At 45.0% G+C, this 19,149-nt stretch overlaps 7 protein-coding genes across 7 annotated transcripts; 3 read left to right on the top strand and 4 right to left on the bottom strand.

Moving 5' to 3' along the window:
* Window positions 1–109: 109 nt before the first annotated feature.
* C8R40DRAFT_1041277 (cora-like Mg2+ transporter protein-domain-containing protein) lies at window positions 110–2,563 on the bottom strand (the record flags this gene model as incomplete). The annotated part of the gene is made up of 14 exons (XM_046223984.1): window positions 110–436; window positions 488–541; window positions 592–669; window positions 721–1,002; window positions 1,052–1,329; window positions 1,392–1,444; window positions 1,520–1,619; window positions 1,678–1,766; window positions 1,820–1,896; window positions 1,961–2,141; window positions 2,199–2,248; window positions 2,301–2,362; window positions 2,421–2,443; window positions 2,499–2,563. The coding sequence occupies 14 exons, from the start codon at window positions 2,561–2,563 to the stop codon at window positions 110–112; spliced, it is 1,719 nt and encodes a 572-aa protein (XP_046088019.1).
* Window positions 2,564–2,926: 363 nt separating this feature from the next.
* C8R40DRAFT_1096499 (uncharacterized protein) lies at window positions 2,927–5,113 on the top strand. The gene is made up of 5 exons (XM_046227739.1): window positions 2,927–3,054; window positions 3,104–3,315; window positions 3,367–3,391; window positions 3,447–3,659; window positions 3,708–5,113. The coding sequence occupies exons 2-5, from the start codon at window positions 3,127–3,129 to the stop codon at window positions 4,964–4,966; spliced, it is 1,686 nt and encodes a 561-aa protein (XP_046088020.1). The 5' UTR covers window positions 2,927–3,054; window positions 3,104–3,126; the 3' UTR covers window positions 4,967–5,113.
* A 752-nt stretch (window positions 5,114–5,865) lies between these two features.
* C8R40DRAFT_81639 (uncharacterized protein) lies at window positions 5,866–6,610 on the bottom strand. The gene is made up of 5 exons (XM_046236321.1): window positions 6,507–6,610; window positions 6,427–6,456; window positions 6,203–6,305; window positions 5,934–6,148; window positions 5,866–5,873 (listed from the first exon to the last, which is right to left on the bottom strand). Exons 1-4 carry the CDS (start codon window positions 6,568–6,570, stop codon window positions 6,022–6,024), a joined length of 324 nt encoding a protein of 107 aa, XP_046088021.1. The 5' UTR covers window positions 6,571–6,610; the 3' UTR covers window positions 5,866–5,873; window positions 5,934–6,021.
* Window positions 6,611–7,674: 1,064 nt separating this feature from the next.
* On the bottom strand, window positions 7,675–10,939 carry C8R40DRAFT_81597 (MFS general substrate transporter). Its single transcript, XM_046236319.1, has 21 exons — window positions 10,251–10,939; window positions 10,144–10,196; window positions 10,084–10,091; window positions 10,010–10,021; window positions 9,948–9,960; window positions 9,853–9,892; window positions 9,737–9,794; window positions 9,655–9,678; window positions 9,565–9,595; window positions 9,426–9,509; window positions 9,291–9,362; window positions 9,205–9,228; window positions 9,114–9,150; window positions 9,008–9,057; window positions 8,937–8,955; window positions 8,657–8,882; window positions 8,565–8,605; window positions 8,441–8,508; window positions 8,104–8,385; window positions 7,986–8,051; window positions 7,675–7,935 (listed from the first exon to the last, which is right to left on the bottom strand). Exons 1-21 carry the CDS (start codon window positions 10,476–10,478, stop codon window positions 7,767–7,769), a joined length of 1,605 nt encoding a protein of 534 aa, XP_046088022.1. The 5' UTR covers window positions 10,479–10,939; the 3' UTR covers window positions 7,675–7,766.
* Window positions 10,940–10,998: 59 nt separating this feature from the next.
* C8R40DRAFT_1096507 (farnesyl-pyrophosphate synthetase) lies at window positions 10,999–12,811 on the top strand. Its single transcript, XM_046227740.1, has 4 exons — window positions 10,999–11,434; window positions 11,491–11,628; window positions 11,682–11,974; window positions 12,031–12,811. The coding sequence occupies exons 1-4, from the start codon at window positions 11,306–11,308 to the stop codon at window positions 12,635–12,637; spliced, it is 1,167 nt and encodes a 388-aa protein (XP_046088023.1). The 5' UTR covers window positions 10,999–11,305; the 3' UTR covers window positions 12,638–12,811.
* A 79-nt stretch (window positions 12,812–12,890) lies between these two features.
* On the top strand, window positions 12,891–17,522 carry C8R40DRAFT_1248743 (uncharacterized protein; the record flags this gene model as incomplete). Its single annotated transcript, XM_046233661.1, has 23 exons — window positions 12,891–13,159; window positions 13,218–13,372; window positions 13,426–13,551; window positions 13,616–13,702; window positions 13,753–13,924; window positions 13,972–14,162; window positions 14,211–14,644; window positions 14,706–14,822; window positions 14,875–15,313; window positions 15,429–15,529; window positions 15,584–15,651; window positions 15,703–15,756; window positions 15,805–15,943; window positions 15,989–16,122; window positions 16,175–16,223; window positions 16,281–16,329; window positions 16,386–16,580; window positions 16,634–16,797; window positions 16,849–16,902; window positions 16,955–17,128; window positions 17,180–17,212; window positions 17,276–17,345; window positions 17,395–17,522. Exons 1-23 carry the CDS (start codon window positions 12,960–12,962, stop codon window positions 17,520–17,522), a joined length of 3,333 nt encoding a protein of 1,110 aa, XP_046088024.1. The 5' UTR covers window positions 12,891–12,959.
* C8R40DRAFT_1248746 (cyclophilin-like domain-containing protein) lies at window positions 17,507–19,142 on the bottom strand. Its single transcript, XM_046233662.1, has 7 exons — window positions 18,944–19,142; window positions 18,806–18,893; window positions 18,718–18,755; window positions 18,465–18,665; window positions 18,133–18,405; window positions 17,869–18,081; window positions 17,507–17,809 (listed from the first exon to the last, which is right to left on the bottom strand). Exons 1-7 carry the CDS (start codon window positions 19,074–19,076, stop codon window positions 17,616–17,618), a joined length of 1,140 nt encoding a protein of 379 aa, XP_046088025.1. The 5' UTR covers window positions 19,077–19,142; the 3' UTR covers window positions 17,507–17,615.
* Window positions 19,143–19,149: the final 7 nt, after the last annotated feature.

Raw genomic sequence — 19,149 nt, forward strand, 5'->3', positions numbered from 1 at the left:
CTTCTCTCTTCTTTTTGTAAAATTAGCTGACGAATGTCAAAGCCAGTAATCGTGTATAAGCAAGGGCAATCGTTATATTCGGGTACATAACAGTATTTATTTGTATATATTACGGTAACTCATAAATCGCACCAGCAGCAGCAGTTGACCGTCTCCGCCTCTGCTGATTAGTGTTCCACTGATTAAGAACATTGACAGATGACAAACTGGTACGAGTTTTCTTTGATTTTGAGAACAAGGACTGGAACATGAGTATCGGCCACGCTAATCGTGCCCAGAATGAGCTGGTCTCTCTGTTCTTGAAAAGGTGTTTGCTTTGGAAGGCGATGACTATCCATACTGTGACTGCAGTCAGTGGGAATGCTGCAGCAAAGTAATGGGGAAGTGTTCCGAGCGTTTGTGCAGAGAGCTCTTTAACGTTCATACCGAATACACCCTGTAACAACCATAAGCGAAAAAACACGTAGAAGGTAAGGTATAATCTTACAGCTACAAATGAGGCAGGAAGGAAAATCATGGAGAGATAGGCAATCTGTTTCATCTAAGAAGTGCTCAGTGTACATACGTCGTTCAGTGATATAAACCCCTTACTGCTGCACTATCTCTGACCGCCGCCTCTGTGAGATCTTGCATGCGCTTACTGTCGAGAATGTTGACTGTGCTAAATACCTATATCTTTGTCAGAGACCGTTATGCATCCAGCGCACAATCAAGGCTTACTAGGTTCATCACATTTTTTAGCCTCCGCTCCTGCATCGTACGACTCTTCTCCAGCCGCTCAACTTCGATCAAGAGGTTGTTACATTCCTTCTCGAGAAGCTTGCGACTCAAAAGACGCTCATCATTTGGTAACGAATCCATCGCAGGGTTCAATGTGTCGTTAACGAATACAACGGATTTTCGGAAATCCTCTAATAAAGACGAATAATGTAATAGATGGGCTTGGATGGTATGCAAGTCCCGCGTGAGGTCCATGTCAGAGGAACGCATAATTTGCGATTCCTACCAGATCATTAGTGTAAGCGAATGACTGCAGCGGGAAAGAACTCACCATCCAACAAATATGTCCATAGAGTTTCTCCAGAGCTTCATCCCAAGCGTACATTGCATGCCAGATGAATGTAAGCAGAACAAAAGTAGGGTCTGGAGATTTTTGAAATATGCTTTGCCAATATACGCTTTGACCAGCAAAACGAATGCGTTCGTGAAGGTAGGGTGCTGAAGTAGCATTTTCGTCGTGACCGTGATAGGAGATTATAGTGCTTCCCAATCCGTCGTTACGACGGATAAGGTGAACGGATAGAAGATCGAGGGCTAGCATGTGCATGTCTTCGCCTTGCGGGAGACTATTAGCAGCGTATCGTAGCCGAGTATGAAGCCGCAACATTTACCTTGGCCGATTCGAAGTGGAGCTTGAGTGTTAATCATTTGCTCTGAGGAAATACTGATGAATGCTGCGAAATACAAATGGAATTCAAATAGCACACCTAGAGGTGGATCGTTATCCTTCATGTCGTACTCGGTGCTCGATGTTGATGATAAATTATGATCGGAAGGAAATAAGGGTTTTGAGGATGTCGCTCGTACCGTCCGAATGAACGACAACGTAATAGTAATGTCTTTGTGGTGATACTCGTGAGATCCTTAAAGCAAATATAGTTAATGAGGAAGGCGCACGATCTCCTTTCCCGGGCCTAACTTCTTCCTGAAAACGAGATGGGATTGAGGAAAGTGATGACGAAAAGAAAAATGGTTCTATGTTGTATCTAGACAACGATGAGTCCTGGTTCTATGTACGAAAACACTGTAGGATACGAACTTGGCTCCCAGCATTTGTAGAACCGGTCCAGAAAGATTCTGGATGAAAAGGGCGCGTACACGAAGATTGCTAGGTCTCTGAGTTCGCGAAAAGAAAAAACAAGATTAGAAATATCAAGACTCTCCACGTCAAATCACGCACGGTTTCATGAGCTATCTCATTCCAGAACACATCTACATCCCCTTCTCGTACGAAATGCTTCTCTGCGTCGGTGAAGAAGCCTCCGGTGTCGACGTTCACATAATGAATAATACATGGATCTGTGGCATCATAGTCGCGTACTGCATCAGCAATCCCGCTGCGCAGGACTTGACCAGGAGTCCTTTATTTGAAGGCTTAAAATTAGTTCTGAGCTGTATTAATTTTGGTGGACTCGTACCAATTTGGGAATCTGGATTGAGGATAACCTTTCCAACAACCGCCACAGTCCTGAAGGATTGGTGTCACGGGTAAAAATTGAAAGGGATGACGGGAAACACACGTTGTGATCGCAAAGCGGGGGAATTGGAGGTAAAGGTGATTCGAGTTGATTCGCGTCTACCTCTATGAGGAGTTGTCAGCGTGTCATGCTTATTTCTCTCGTACGAATAGTGTTGTTGACCGTCATGTATATCTATCCATGGCCTACTCATTCATCGTCAACGAACGTACAAAGAGAACGAATTCACGACTTTTTTACCATGGTGCACTAGGACCTGCGTGTCTATGTGGTGGAGGTGGTCTTGTATATCGTGACTCGGTCATGGCATATCTTGAGGAGGGCATTCCGACGAGCGACGACGAGTAGGACGTTAATCACGGTTAGAATTCAGGACGGCTGAGGTGTTTTATGGTATATGTGCATAGTGACATGGCAAATTTAGTGAGGCGCCTAAGTACTTGGTGACAGGTTGGCGATGCGCCCCAAATTTCCTTGATCCTCGGCAGTAGAACTAAGGTAATTTGATGGGCGGTCTTTCATACAGCGAGATATATTTTACAAAGTAGTCAAGTATGAGAAGGGAATTGCAATAGAATCTTCACAAATCGAAAAAGAGCCGAACCCTGCGATGATCGATGATCACGCAAGTCCTTGGTGGGCAGCGAGGGCCACTACTTGTGAGCGTGACTGATCTACAGCTTTAGCACTGCTAATTTCTCACGTTCCCGCTTGGCACTAACTCCCATGATGCCAGCTGAATGTCTTTTTATGACCACAATCACTGAATTGTCATACTCGAACGTTTTCCACTTAGGTTCGTATATACTCTCCCCATCTGAATATTGGCTCATCGCAATGTCCAGGTTTTTTGGTCTCATAATTTCCGATGATCACACGTTTTTCAATTGTCACTCTCATCCTGTTCATTTTGTCTATCGCTCTGGTGATTCGTCCAATCTATATACCGATACGACTTCCTCGTCTTGGGAAAAGAAAAATCCCAATAAATTTGACGACAACACCCCCCACAATCATTGCCATTTTATGGGCTTCTCAATGTCTTGGTCCAACTCAGGTTTGAGATTGGAACTTGCATTATATGTGCCGGCTCATATCCTCCTCTCAGATCCGTGATGGAATTGTTGGAACCGGTGAGCATATACAGTGCTTCTTACTCTTACTGTTGTGTTAAGTCATGTTTCCTAGATGGCGTCAAACCATATAACATCTTAATCCTGTTCTTTTCACTGGCTTATATGGCCATTACACTCGATATCAGTGGGATCTTACAGGCATCAGCTTTCTGGGTCAGTAACAAGGGTGGATCAAATGGCTGGAAACTTTACTTTTACTTCTATTTGATGCTTACATCGTTGAGTGTGGTTTTGGGAAATGATCCTGTCATTCTATCCGGAACTGGTAGGTCTATATCAATCTGAATTGGTTAAATTCTTACACTTTCTATAGTTTTCTTGGTCTATTACACAACCGCCACCGAATTGGAGCCAATCCCTTGGCTCATTTCCGAGTTTGCTGCCGCCAATACAGCCAGCATGGTACTTTTCGTAGGCAATCCAACGAACGTGGTTGTCTGTGAAGGGTTTGCTATCAATAATGCCGCATTCACTGCATATACCATCTTACCGTTCCTTGCTTGCAACTTTGTATGCTTCCTAGCGCTCTCCTTTCAGTTTCGTGACAAGAAGCACATTCCTCGCAAACTGCGCGCTACGGGTACATTAAATCCAAGAAGTGTTCTTCGCGATCCAGGTAGCGCCCTCGTCGGAAGCCTCCTCCTCGGAACATGCTTGGTGGTTATCATCATCGTCAGTTTCTTCAAAGTTGACGTTTGGAAAATCAGTTTACCGTTTGCGGTGGCGAAGCTCATATTTGACTTTGCCTGGGACCATTACCGTTTCACGACCGGAAAGCTTTCACATCACGGTCATTCGGATTCCAAGGAAGAGACATCCGCTGACGACGACGACGATCCCATGTATTCGCAAATCCAGCGAGCGATGACGTCGCCGACAGAAGAGGGTCCGCACCGAAAGGAAACATTTAACTCCAATGCACGCACCCTTACAAACGCTACAGCCTCAGCCCAAGTTGTGGACAGAGCCTCTCCTGTTTCCTCATCCAAATCATCTAAACTCAGTCAATCCGTCGAAATTTTCCCAAACACGCGCCGCCGTCTCCAAACCACACATGACGGGTTGGCTGCCCACTTTCCTACGTTTTTCACTGCCCTACCGCGACTGCCGTTTGCTTTGGTACCGTTCGCATTTTCGCAATTCATCCTCATCGAAGCGCTGCAGCATCAAGGTTGGATCGACGTATTCGCACATTGGCTTTCCAAAGCTTCGCAGGGCAAAATACACCCCTCAATCTGGCTAATTGGTGTCATCGGCGTGCTGATGTGCAACGTCGCTGGCACAAACATTGGTGCTACCATCCTCCTTACAAAAGTCGTTCGTGCGGCACCCAATTTCCCTTCCGACACCACACGAGCAGCAGGCATCGCGCTTGCTGTAGCCAGTAACATTGGCGCAGTCAGTTTCACCTTCTCGGCCAGTCTTGCAGGATTACTTTGGCGGACGATACTGGTCCAGAAAGGGATTCATATACAACAGAGACAGTTTGCTTTCTGGAATCTATTACCCATTCTTTTCATGACAGGCGCTGGTCTTGCTATAGTCTCAGCTGAAATGGCAGTACTCTACTAGAATACTACGAAATTGTAACATATGCTGGACCAAAGATTGATTGTCCTACTAGAATTCAAACGGTTCCTTAATCCTCAGGCTTTTCGACGTACAACGAGAACACTTTTCTGTATCTAGAATACATAGTATCCATGAACAAATTACAAATATTACAGATCACAAATGTCTTTTTCTTCCTCCATTGTGGCAGTTTGTCCTGCTGTTTCTGAACTAGCCTTCGACGGTTGAGCATGATGATTTTCTGGTACAGTGCTTGAACCCGAAATCTAGCAATAGATAAGGACGTGGTATAAGCCAGGATTTGGCGGTGCTCACATCGGAATATGATTTCGAGTATGACCTCTCGAGTGACACAGAATTCGAGGTGCAGACCCAATGCTCCTGCTAGCATGAAAAATAATGATTTAGGTGTAAATAAGGTCACGAAACTACTGACCGTTTTTTCTTCGGTGTCATTCCTTAGAGTCCTGTGCTCTGAAGGTATGTAATCGAAGTATGCCTCTGGTATCATAGATACATGTGGTTGATGTGAATCCTGCGTGGACTCAGAAACAATTATTGTGGAAGGTTGTCCTGAGAGTGTGGGCCGAGTTGCTGATTCGATATGGACGAAAGTCAATGCGCTCATGTCCATGGTTGGAAGCGAAAAACGATCCCGGACAACATCACCAGACCATGAAGAGCCTGAGCTGAGCCTGCACAAAATTTTCAGTGCTAACTTTCAGCCTTTGAACTCAACGGCACCTACCAGAACAAAGCGAGTGAATTAACTGTAACCTTCAGGAATTTTAAATGGCATCTGAAAGTCATCACTCGAGAGAAAAAAACACACGTCGGCTACACAGCTACTAAGACAAACCCAGCCCAGCTCGTTCCCCCCTAGCAGAAATAATATGGCTATGTTTATCTGAAATAATTCGTCACGGTCTTGTCCACCTTCAATGGGAAATGTATATGAGAAACGCACCATAGATGAAACAAGGCTCGTAGACGCTCCGCTGAGTACATTGTTACTGGCAATATCTATTATGGGTCAGATCGAGTGCAGTCACTTACTATAATGTTCTCTTGGCGATAGATCGTAGCTTCGGACTCATGGGATGTGATAACCATAGAGGCCAAAGAAACATAGCTGTAAGGAAGCTATTGAGACTTATATCATACACTATCAAGCTGATCGTACTGAGTAAGTCATGAGTTATGAGTTAAAGCACATAAAATAGAGGGAGAGCGTACGCATAGGATTTTAATCCGATGATACACACGCCGTCGCCACGAATCGTGCTGTCTCTTCCTATGACAGTCAAGGTCCCAACCACGACATATCCCAGTAGGACAACTGCACAAACGCGATATACTCTCGCCTTGAGACGTGAATTCTGATTACCGCCAGTCCAAACAATATAAACCTGTCGGAATTGTTCCCTCAAATGTGCTGTTTGAATCGGAGATTCTCGAACCTTTTCCGAAAGAAAAGCGTATATAAGGATCTGGGCAACTATCAGTGGGAATTTCTTGAGATGCCCAGTACCAACTCTACCTTGCTGATTGCGTAAAAGCTGATGCAGGTGTATATAGCAAGAGAACAAGTCGTTTGCGACCATGAGATGCTAATACCAGATGCAAGCAAGCCAGCTTCATGTTTTAAGCAAGGAGCGCACCCAGTGATTGTGATGCCTCAATACTCACCGAAAAAAACAAAAAGCCAACTGCGATAGGGTCATAAGAGTGTGACGATGACTAAAAGAAATTGATAATAACAACTCACGAATCGAGAAGCACCAATAAAACACATGCCCTGCCCCAGGTTAGATGCTTCCACTGCCTCCATCCTCTTGGTACACGCCGTGATAAGCAGAAAGAAAGCACAGAGACACCTGAATGATACGTGGATAAGGACTCGGGTTGCACGGATGGATTTGATCAAACTGAAAGACCTATGAGCGAGACGCAATTTGCCAGAATTTCGATCTCATGATACTTTGCCGGGTCATCCATGGTGGTGTAGAGGAGACAGTGGGTCAACATCCAACAAGCAAATCTAGGTTTTAAAGTATCCCAAAAGATCACGACGACACCGGCCAGAATTTGGCAAGAACCGACTAGAGCGCGCGAGGAGTGAGGTCAACAATGCATTTGATGGACAACTAGCGTGGCTCAAATTCAAGAGAAAACATATAGTTCTGCCCGTCTTCACCAAAGCCTGACCCAAAGCAGACCCAAGTCAAGATTTTCGGCATTGCAATGAATGGAATCCAGAAGCTTGGTTTAATGACTGACATTCGGTATGTCAAATACATCCTAACCTTTTGAGTACAGCCCTGAGTCGGGACGACCTTGGACCTTGGTGATATCACATTGAGGCGGCATTGGAGGATATCTCTGGGATAGAAGATATCAGTAGTATTTTTGACTACATAAATTTGAATGTATGCAATGTGTATCGTTGTAAAGTTACTCTTGCCGCTGTAACACGCGATCCAATGTCGTTATTAAAAACTTACACACCTTGGGAATATAGCCTTAAAGGGACAACCAGGCGAACAACTGTTTACCCCTGGAGCTTCAAGATTGAAAGGGGCTTGACGATTATTGCTCAGCGCAGAAAGAAAATTTCCTTGTCGGCTCCATGTAGGTTGAAGGGATAATATCTAACAACCCCCAAACCACCGAGTTTTAATTTGTCCCCGTTCTCAGACAAATATCGGACCGGTCAAAGCTGGTTGTATCTCGATGAAAAAGGAAGTAAACATTTAGATTTTCGAATTGTACAAGTTCAAGGTCAATCAATCCATAACGATCAAGTCATAAAAACATATCTCGGATCCGAATCACTAATTTCCGTCACTTGACCCAGAGAAACCTTTTCATCTTCGGTCATTAGATCTAGTCGCTGGGCATTACGTTTGTTGAGCTTAGAGAGCCTCATATGTAGTAGAAATGCTATGAGCATGGATAGGAACACGCAGCTGATTCATTCATCAGTGTAAAGTGAAGAGGGAAGAGAGGTAAGTCATACCCAGCTGCGATAGCGTGCCCCTTCCTATAACTGTCTTGTGGGTCAAAATAGATTTGTGGAGAAGCTCTGTTATCTTAGGATGAATCGACGAATCAGTGTCAAACAAAAATCAACTTACATTGACACGCAGTTGGATATTGAAACGATGAAGGCCGTCCCTACGCCTCGCTTTGACGTTGGTGCAAAAGTATTGGCAGCCCAACTCATGACAAGAGGGAATAAAGAGTAAAGTCCCCCGATCACGAGGAAGAGGGCAAAATACGCGGCACCGACGCTCTTCTGTACAGCGGTAGCCAATATAAGGTAACCAACAAACGATATGAAGCAGGAGAGCATGATGTGCCAGCCCCTGTCGCGGGTCTTATCGCTATGCCAGGCTTGGAATACCACCATAAACCAGCTGTAAAACATTTTCATTCGAAAATAAAATTGAAGTTTTGGGAGTTACAGCTTACCCAGCGATGTATGGTGCAACAGTCAAGCCCTGGGCGTTGATTGCAGTAAATCCGAGACCCGCGATGATCTGATGAAAGATATAAAGGTTTTGAGGCGATTGGACTTCAAAATCAATCCACATACTGTTGGTAAGAAGTACGAGATCGTGGCAACCCCAACATTGACTGTCCGATTGTGCTCAGATTGATTTTCGCGCAAATGAACTGGTGCCTTACAGCTCGCATATATGGTCATGAACATCCATGCATGGATGTCAGTAACCACAGCTTTGAAACCTTGCCAGCCATTCATTCCACCATGAGACTGAGGTTTATGATCCCGGTTGAGACGCGCTTGGGCAATAGCGCGCTCGCGGGGAGTCAAGAACGTGGCAAAAAATGGAAAGGGAGGCAAGAAGAACAAGATCATGCTGGCCATGATGAGAGTCGGAATTGCCTCTATCTATGGACCGGATTTGTTGAGCGATAGAAGCGAGTCGGAAAAACATGAACATACCAGATACAAGAATTGCCATCTAAAGTAGAGCATGTCAGATCAAAGTTGAGTGCTCGATCTGCGAGGCTTACCCATCGAGAAGAGACGTTTTGGCTCGAACAAGACCAAATGCGAGGAGACCCTGATATAGCCTCTTGAGTCTGTTGCAAGCAAATTTCATCTAAATCTCCAACTTACGCCAATGGCACCTGGATAGGTACCGGTCATACATAAGCTACTCAGAGCATGAGGTCATAGCTTATCAAGGGGATATAGCAATGCCTCTGACCTGACACGCATAGCAAGCTCATGCCTTGGTAGCAAATTTGAGTCAGAGACGTAATAATTATACATGAGATCCAAGAAATCCCCTACCGTTTATACCAAAACGACAGATAGTATATCATACCGGCGTAGTAACCTGCTTCCCCAATTCCCAAAAGTACGCTGGAGGTCATGTCGATATCAATGATCGATGAAAGGTATATGCACATTGAACCCGGTACATACCGTAAAGCCAGGAGAGCACCATAACCTTTTGCGTACACGAACGATAGCGATGCTAGACCCCAAAAGGTTAACGAGAGGAAGAAGCTGTCGTAGAACCTAGTTAGCGATGAGGAACAGTGACAGAAGCGGGCTCGCTTACAATCTATTAGCGCCGATTCGTCTTTGCAAAACTGGATTAAGAACGTCAGAGTGAAAACGATCGTGGCTAGTAGGCAATTGAAGAGGTTACCATTGGCCGGCATTTCCAGCAGACCTGCGTGTGAATTGTCAGAGAATCAGTCAGTGGACCGAGATGCGTTTCGGTAACGCACAGTACCCGACGTAGAAGATACTCAATGCCAATGTCCATTTTTGATTATCTGTGATGCCCTGTGAAATTTTCCTTTAGCTGAAGTATGGTGGATAGCAATAGTCTTAGGGGACATACAAAGTTTTCATTGAAGGCGGTGATAACATGAGCATTGCCGCTGTTTCCGTCATATTCAGATCAAGCATCCTAAACGCCAACTGACAACTTCTTACATGTTCGTTCGGTCTGAATCATGAGTTAGGTTTGACTCGTTTGACAATATGCTCAAACTTACCAAACTGATTAACTTCACCCCAAACTTTGATTTAGCAACAAAAAAGGCCCGCGAACGAACAAAGACTTGCTCACATATATAGCTATAATCTGGTCAAAACCTAAAATTACCTTATCAATGAAAGATTGGCACACCTGCATATCACCAGAGGAAGGACCACATTGTCAATTTTTCTCTTCACTTTGTACTATGCCATCGTGAATTCAAGATTTTCCTAAAGTACAGTACAGAACATGCGCACATCTTCCTCCGGAGTATACTCCACTGTCTCTGCGTCCTTGTTTACAGCCTCAGCAACTGCGAGATCCAAAGGCGAGAAAAAATGGGCTCGTTTCAACTTTGGACCAAGTTCATTCTGACGAGCGATTCCCTCCATCTCGGCGTCAGAGGGGAGGCTTGAAGAGAGGCGTTTCTCCACATCGACATCTAGCTCGGTTTGCGGAAGAGGCTCTTCGCGCGGAATGGACATCTTGGAGCGAAGATTTCTAGTTTCGAGTCAAAAGAGCAAAGAATAGAAATAAGCTATCTATATATATTCTGAAAGTTGGATCATGCTGCATGAGGCAGCATGGTCATCGGGACAGCGTTGAACTTCTGATATTCCAAGCAAGTGGGGTCAGCTGAGCAGATACGCATAATCCATTGTACCAACGACAAGCGACAGCGTAGGAACAGCAGGTCGCAACAGGTCGCAAACTGGGTCCTTTCCGAAGGCATTTGAACATCTTGGCGATAAACTTTCGACAGTGTTCGAGAATTATGGCTAACCAGATAACATCAAGCGATGGAAATCGACGTGAAGGTTTGAACTGGTCTGCACCATTGCGCTAAAATATCGTCGTTTCAGTTATAAAAGACCTCGGTGTTCTGCCGGTGTTAGAGGTCAAAATAACCCTAACCCTATGGCATCACGGCCGTGCGGCCGCTTCCCTCCGGAGTCTGCGGTACTTCGATCTACTCGGTTTTTATATCATGTAGTACTCAGCTAAGGTATTACAGAACAGCCTAGCGTGTACAAATACATCTCACGTTTCTTGTATTCTGTTAATGACAATAAACTCGCGACGATAAACTTCAAGATTCCAGCAAGTTTCATTAAACCTGTCGTGAGATGGTTGAACGGACCGAAATCGTATTGTGGCCTGATTTTGCGCCTCAGAAGGGGTACTTAAAATAACCGATGAGTTCACCTTGTTTCCGGATTCCCCACCCTGCTCTCTACCGGTTTTTTTGTTCTTTTGTTATATAGAGCCCGCTCCAGCCCCTATCGTCAAACATCCCCACTTCGTGAATACCATGGCTTCAACTGATAAAGCAGCACGACGAGCTAAATTCGAAGGTGCCTGGAATGCCATCCGCGACGAGCTCTTGACTCATTTCAAGTCTTGCGGAATGCCCCAGGAAGCACAAGAGTGGTATTCTAGGGTATGCGTTTACCTGTATCGTCTTTTTACGCGTCTCAGGTCTGTATTTTCCCCTAGAATCTTGACTACAATGTTCCTGGCGGAAAGCTCAACCGTGGCATGTCTGTCATTGACACGGCAGAGATCCTACTGGGCCGTAAGCTCTCCGACGAGGAGTACCTTCAGGCAGCCGTCCTCGGTTGGGGCGTTGAGATGGTGTGTGCCATTGGTCTTTCGTTCACTTCTTTTTTTTTCTGATTTCGCCCAAGCTTCAAGCGTTCTTCCTTGTCTCTGACGACCTTATGGATTCTTCGATCACGCGTCGCGGTCAACCTTGCTGGTACCGTGTACCAAAAATCGGGTTCATTGCCATGAACGATTCATTCATGCTCGAAGCCGCCATCTACCACCTCTTGAAGGTGCATTTCAAAAAGGAACCGTACTATATCGACCTGATTGAACTGTTCCACGAAGTAACTTACCAAACCGAAATGGGCCAGCTAATCGACCTCATCACCGCTCCCGAAAACGATATCGATTTGAACCGCTTTTCACTGAAAAAGTGAGCATTCAAATACTAGTCCCCTTCGGGTATAGTCAACTAATCGTACTTTGAAGGCATTCGTTAATTGTTATTTACAAAACTGCCTTTTACTCTTTCTACCTCCCTGTCGCCCTGGCGATGTTATTCTGCCGTATTCCGACCTCGTACTCCCTTCCGTCGTCTCCCAAACCCATCGAGCCGTACGAAGTCGCGAAAGAGATCCTCATCCCGCTGGGTGAATATTTCCAAGTCCAAGATGACTTCCTTGACTTTTCCGGCGTTCCTGCTCAGATCGGGAAAGTCGGTACTGACATTGTTGACAACAAATGTTCATGGTGTATCAACACTGCTCTTGCATATGCTACACCAGCGCAACGAAAGATACTGGATGAGAACTATGGTGTAAAGCCCACAGAGGAAGAAAAGGAAATAGCGAAGAAGATGGCTGCAGGGAAGAACGGGGAAGAGCAAGGATACCTTGGTGAGGCGGAGAAACGCGTCAAGAAGGTGTTTGAGGAGATTGGGTTGAGAAAAAAATACGCAGAGTATGAAGAAGGAGTGTTTCAAAAGCTGAATGAAATGATCGACAACATCGATGAGGGCGCTCAAGGACAACAAGGTGTTTTGAAGAAGCAGATATTCATAAGTTTCCTGGGCAAGATCTATCGTAGGCAGAAGTAGTTTTGGGTCCCCGCTTTTCTTTCGTTTACTTACCGAGAAATGTTAAGAATTAGATATATTAGAGATCTTTAGGCAATAATAATTCGTAGTTCGTAAAGTCTTCGTGGTTGTTTGTCACCACGCGCTGCTGACTCGGCCGCACAAACTGTCTGATTACTCCGATTGCGGTCGAGGCGAACTTGTTTTGGTCAATGTTGACGTCAGTTGGTATTTACTGCTTTGGCATTTTCCAATTCGGGTTTGACAACAACATACCATATCATCATGGTCAGTATGACAACGGTCTTCCTCTTGCTGCACTCAGTTTCATTTGCTCGGCCCAATGGTTGGGCTAGAAGATTCAATTAAATTACTATTACGACCTTCAGATGAGATCAAGTTTGTTTTGGAATGCTTTTCGCTCTCTTCTTCTAATGACGATGCGAGCCAAAATGGAAGCAAAGGTCACCCAAACCTACAACGCCAGAGGATTGTCGTAGTTATAACACATAAAGAGGAAAATCATGGATGGGAGGAAGGAAGGTGAGCCATTATATCTGTATACATCATCTGATGATAACTAAGTATTCTTGCCCCGCAGTGTATTCGTGCTGAAGCGCAAACTCTTTTCATCCTCAACGAGCGATCAATTGGAAATACATCGGGTGTTTCCAGTATATGGGGAGTTTACTATCACCATGGCTCAACTGCCGCAAGACTCCAATAATCCTCAGGTCACTGACCTTCCCCGATCCCGTGCGTCGTTATGACTTTCGACTTTCTCATATGATGGTATATCTTCGATGAAGGCTTTAAAGTAACCATTGACTCTGGCCAAACCCTTGTTGGTAGCGAGCCATTGGATCTAGCAACAGACAATATATCAGCTTTGAAGGATGTCCTTGCTGAATGTAGGCGGCTCAAAGAACTCTCAGGTGCATTATCCATTAGTTCTCAGTGAAACTTCTGCTTGACATCATGAAAATATCCCATTGATAGAAATTGTCCCGGAAGTGAATTCGCCAACCCAAACATATTCATGGCTAGCATCCTACGCCACGAATAACAACATCTTCATACCATCTTGTACGACTGTCACCGTCATATTTTGACTACTACTGTTCATCTTCTTCTAGTGCCGTCGTCTTTCCCCGATTTGCGAGATTTGAATCAGCCTCTTTCCAGTCGTCTTTCACTAGCCAGTGCGGGAACACCAGGCGACGATTTAAATGATATTGTATTAATCAGAGACGAATGGGCACATTCAAGAGCGCGAAATCAATGCAGAAGAGGAAGTGTGAGATTAAAGTATGGGCTTCATGAGGATTCGTCACTTGGTACTCATGGATGCTTAGTCTTCGCCTAGGCACATTCAATGTCAACGGAAAGATGCCGACGCAAGATTTGGCTGCTTGGGTTAGAGGGGGTACCACGACCGCGAGAATAGAAAGCTCGAATGACTTCCTGCCTGCTGTGAAGGCGATCTCGCCTTTATCCTTGGGTGAGGTAGTGAAAGATCCTTTCGACTCGCAGCGTGACGGAGAAGGTGCCGTATCATCCGTTCTCTCGTATACAAATCCTCATTCGTGTTTAGCTACTCGTTCGAATGTCAAATCAACCTCCGCCTTTTCTACAACGTCATACTCATCTACAGCATCGACCGGTGCGCTGCGCGATCCATCTACTGCTTCCACATTTTCAGTCGCCCAACCCAATCACACGGCGTTCACACCTCTTTCATCGACTGTTACTAGTAATGCACCAGCCACTTCTTCCATATCCTCTTCGGACCCTTCAGAAACATTTGTGTCTACCATCCCCGAGTCACCAGAAGTCCCAACTATCCCTATCAGCAAAAACTCAGATCCGACTGGATCTGAACCGGATTTCGATATCTTGGTGTTAGGTTTCGAAGAACTTGATTTATCTACCGAAGCACTCTTGTATTCGACGTCCACAGCGAGAGAGGACGCATGGACTGTAGCCGTGTTCGCAGCTCTGGGCGAAAAAGCAGAAATGTACGAAAAGGTGAATATACTGTGTATTTTGCTCCCGTGCCATTCCGAGTCAAGATCTAATACGCGTAAAGCTCGCCTCGAAACAACTTGTCGGCATGCTTGTCATGGTTATTGTGAAGAAATCTCTACGATCATGTTTTTCAAATATCATGACTACGTCTGTTGGAGCAGGGATACTGGGACTTATGGTAACGGACATTACTTTAACTCAGTTCATCACTTATAATGCGCTAAAATTAGGGGAACAAAGGAGGGACTGCTGTTCGTTTGACTTTCTCGCCACCGACATCAAGTCTCGAAGATCTTGATTCTGCGTTGAACGATGCCACATCCATTGAACATTTTCAGCACGGAATTGAAAACCCTGGACCTACTGTCTTGACTTTTGTTGTCTCTCACTTGGCTGCTTTCGATGAAATGGTTGCAAAAAGAAATACAGATTTTCATGAATTATCGAAGCGATTAGTGTTTGATTCGAGTATTTTAGCTACTTCAGCTTCAGCAGGCTCCGTATCAACTACTAATAGTAGTCAAAGGAACAGTGTTGGTCCCGTGTCAAGCCAAGCTGTTGAAGATACTAGTTCGGCAATGCCAGGTGGACTAGCCGTATCGCAGGCTTTGATCTCAGTTCCAGAGAAGTTTGGAGTCTTTGAAAGTGACATCTTGTTCTGGATAGTAAGCTCTCGTAGTCCAATAAAGCTCTTGATTGATGACATTGTCTTGTCCCTCTAGGGAGGTGTGTTGGTGCATCCTTAGTTTCTTTTTCATACATTCTCATCTAGGGCATTCAACAGATTTAAACTATCGTATCAATATTTCCGATGCAGATGTAAGGGAACTCTTGAGTTCTGAAAGTTGGAAGGACAAGCTTGAGATATTGACTCACTTTGATCAGGTATAAATGCATCATCTCTTGTAATGCGATGCTAATACTCACTATCTCTTGCAGCTCAAGACGAGCATCAGAGAAAAGAAAGCCTTTGAAATTTTTCATGAGCATGACATTCATCATCTCCCGTAAGTTTTGGTGAAAGTGATTCAGTCTATAATGTAACCTTTTCGTTCCAGTACATACCGCTTCGGTGGCGGGATCGCTACCGATTCGCTGGGATACGACGTCAAGTAATTCCCCCATCTACTGCGCTTTCGAAAGCTCATTCGTCATCTAAGGCGCAAGCCAGCGTGGACGGACCGTATCTTGCATGCTTACTCTCCCTTAACCACTAAAGTGAATCAGTCTTCGTATTCCGGTCACCCAGAAATCACGATCAGTGACCATCGACCAGTCTCAGCAGATTTCCAAGTAGATGTAAGCCCCTGTGAATCCACTTTGCTTTCTCTAATACAATCCTAGGTTGATCTCTTTGATAAAGACCAATTGCATGCTACTGCGACTAATCTATTCCGACAAGTGCAAGGCTTGGAGGATCTGCAGGAGAGAGCAAAAGCCAAGCTTAGTCATACGTCAATTGATATGGGTGACATCTGGTGCGCTTAATCGAACTCAAATGCGTGCACGCACGCTGACATCTATTGCCAGCTATAAGCGTAAAAAGACAGCAAGTTTTACGTTCCAAAATTATGGAAAAGTAAGTGCGAACGATCGATGTTTTCAGGGAGAGAAAGGAAAAACTATATCATCGCAGGTTCCACTTTCATTTCGCTTTTTGCCAATAGAGATGCACGGTGAACTGTGTGAGCTAGCTTCATACAATGCTGAGATGACGATGCCGACATTTCATCGTTTGCAGTTCCGTCATGGTTGTCAGCATCCCATACTACGGGCTCGTTGTTACCAAATGAGCGCATCGAAATCGTGCTTACAGTGTTTGTCGATAACGCGATCGCCTCCCGACTCAATTTAGGACCAAGAGACCTCAACTGCACGCTGATCATTCATACTTTGATGGGCAAAGATCATTTCGTTGCAGTTACCGCTAAATACCGTACGAGCTATGAATGAAAGACGCGAAACTGCACTCACCCCTATGCTTTTCAGAATACACCTGCTTTGCCAACAAACTGTCACGTCTCACCCAGCTTCCGGGTCCGATACGCGCAATGAAATCACACAATGATCTTCTGGGTGAAAGTAAAGCTATCAATGCACCAAGGGAAATCGTGAGACTAGTTAACTGGTTAATGAGTTGTGTCCATCCCACAGTTGGCATATCCCCTCTTTTCATGCGATCTACTGCTCATGGTACTTACTAGGAGGATTTATTCATTGCAAAAGCAGACCCAGAAATTGTTGATGACATTCGCGAGGTCCGTTGCTCCTTATTTTCCGAAGCGCTGGCGGTCTGAAATATCAGGACAGCATCTGGATACCGGCAATGAATTTCCATATTCGCATGACACAAGAGAACCTTCAATCCCGATTGCATTCGGAGGCGCGTTGGTGGAACTCTTGACATCATTGCCCGAATACGTGGTACCCAAGGAGTTGCATGGAAGATGCGTGGCGGTCACAGATCGCGACGAAGCGTTTGAGGTAAATAGTATAATACACATGTGTTTCTGAAATGTCTAATCATTCTCCAAGACACTGGATGCGTTCCCACCGGAAGCAGTGAATGTAAGGTTTCTGTTACTCTGACGGTAATCATTTAACATCGATGCCCGATCGATCCTTACCTAGGTTTGGATATCCGTGACGGCCTTCTTGCATTATGTTGTCCAAGGTTCTTCCCTTCGCGCAGAGAAAATTGGTATGTCTTGTCCCCGTTAGTTCAATATTTACTGCTGATTTCTGTTCAGCGGCTACATTTGCACCGGTCTTCTTTGGCTTTCTTCGCGATGACTTGACATCTACGTCCGATAACACAACTGCCAGCGTTATCACTCCTCTGGGTTACCAGAAATTCATCATGTATTTTATCCAGTAACCATACATTGTCCCTCGCCTACCTTAAAAACACACGATCATCTAAACTTGTAAGTATTCCCGTACATAGTTGCTATACAACTGCACTGTGCATTTAACTAAACATCTTCTTGTACGCCTTCTTTTCCTTGTCCCGTTTTTCCTTCCTTTTATTTCTTATACGACCAAGCTCGCCCACAATGGCTTGGTCGTCAGGAACAAGTTTATTAGCTTCGATCAGGTCCTTCTCTGCCTCATCGTCGTCTTTAAGTATGGCATGTGCTATGGCACGACGGTACAAGGCTTTCGCTACAATTGGATTTGAAGTTGGATAAGAGAGGAACGTAATAAACAGGCAGAAAGCTTACCTTTGTCAGCACTACTGAGAGTGAGCGTGTTAAGAGCGCGCGTAGCATTTTTCACTGCAGTTTCAGCATTCAAAGACGTGGGAGGTTGGACCCGAATAGCAGCAAGTGCCGAGTTAAGCAGGAGAGGAGAAAGGAGAGCTTTGTAGGCCTCAGTAAGTTCTGGTGAGACATCATCCGGAAGAACATGGTGAACGTCAAGATAACGTATTGATTCTTTATAAAAAGTCAGAAACGATGCATTAATGTTCAAAACTCGAAACGCACTTTGGTATTTTGCAAGGGCGAGATCCGTCCTCCCTTCCTTGAGTAGCTTGTTTCCGACTTCACGGATTGACTTCGCAATATCAAGCGCGACTTGAGGATTGGAAACTTCATGGTCATCATCATCAGGATAGTCCTCATAAGGATCGCCGTCAGCATCGACTGGCAAAGCAGCTAGAGAAGGATCGTCCGGGGAAAGTTCGCCACAGTCTTCGATCACGATTGGTGAAGTCGGCGCATCACCAGAGGTTGTTGGGAAGTGCTCGATCTGACGGACTGAAACGAAATCCCGTCAGGATATTCATTTAACAATCACTGGTAGTAGGACAACATACCCACTGATTTTCCCCGGATAACTTCTCCAAAAACAACATGTTTGTTATCAAGATGCGGCGTCTCCGAAACGGTGATGAAGAACTGAGACCCGTTCGTGTTTTTTCCAGCATTTGCCATGGAGAGCAAAAAGGGTTTCTCATGCTTGACTGGAAATGCCTCATCTTCGAACTTTTCTCCGTATATCGATTCACCTCCCGTTCCTGCGCGAAACTGAAGTTAGAATTGAACGAAGAGGTGGCAATGTATTCGAACCGTTGTGCATCGTAAAGTCGCCACCTTGCACCATGAATCTGTCACTATCTCAGTACCAGCTTCTTCTGCTTTCCACCGTTTCTCTCACTGTTTAATGACCCGATGAAATCCGCTACCCTTGTAATGCAAGGGTTTCCCCGACTGGCCCATGCCTTTTTCTCCAGTACATAGCGCACCTAGTTCACGATGATCAGCGCTTTGATTTGAGTTAACAAAGATAACGTACGGAAGTTTTCTGCGGTTTTCGGGACGAGGTCAGCGTAGAGAGAAAAGACGATACGTCCGATTGGAGATCCACCGATCGAGATATCGAAGTAGGTTATAGGTCGTTTATTATCGGTAACTTCTGAGCCAGACATCAAGTTAATAAAGGATGAGAAGGAAGTTTTTGTTTGAAGCTTTTAATAAGCCAAAAGTTCTCCGGCATGTCCA

The sequence above is a fragment of the Lentinula edodes genome, assembly GCF_021015755.1.
Source record: "Lentinula edodes strain Le(Bin) 0899 ss11 chromosome Unknown C8R40scaffold_11, whole genome shotgun sequence".
Lineage (NCBI taxonomy): Eukaryota > Fungi > Basidiomycota > Agaricomycetes > Agaricales > Omphalotaceae > Lentinula > Lentinula edodes.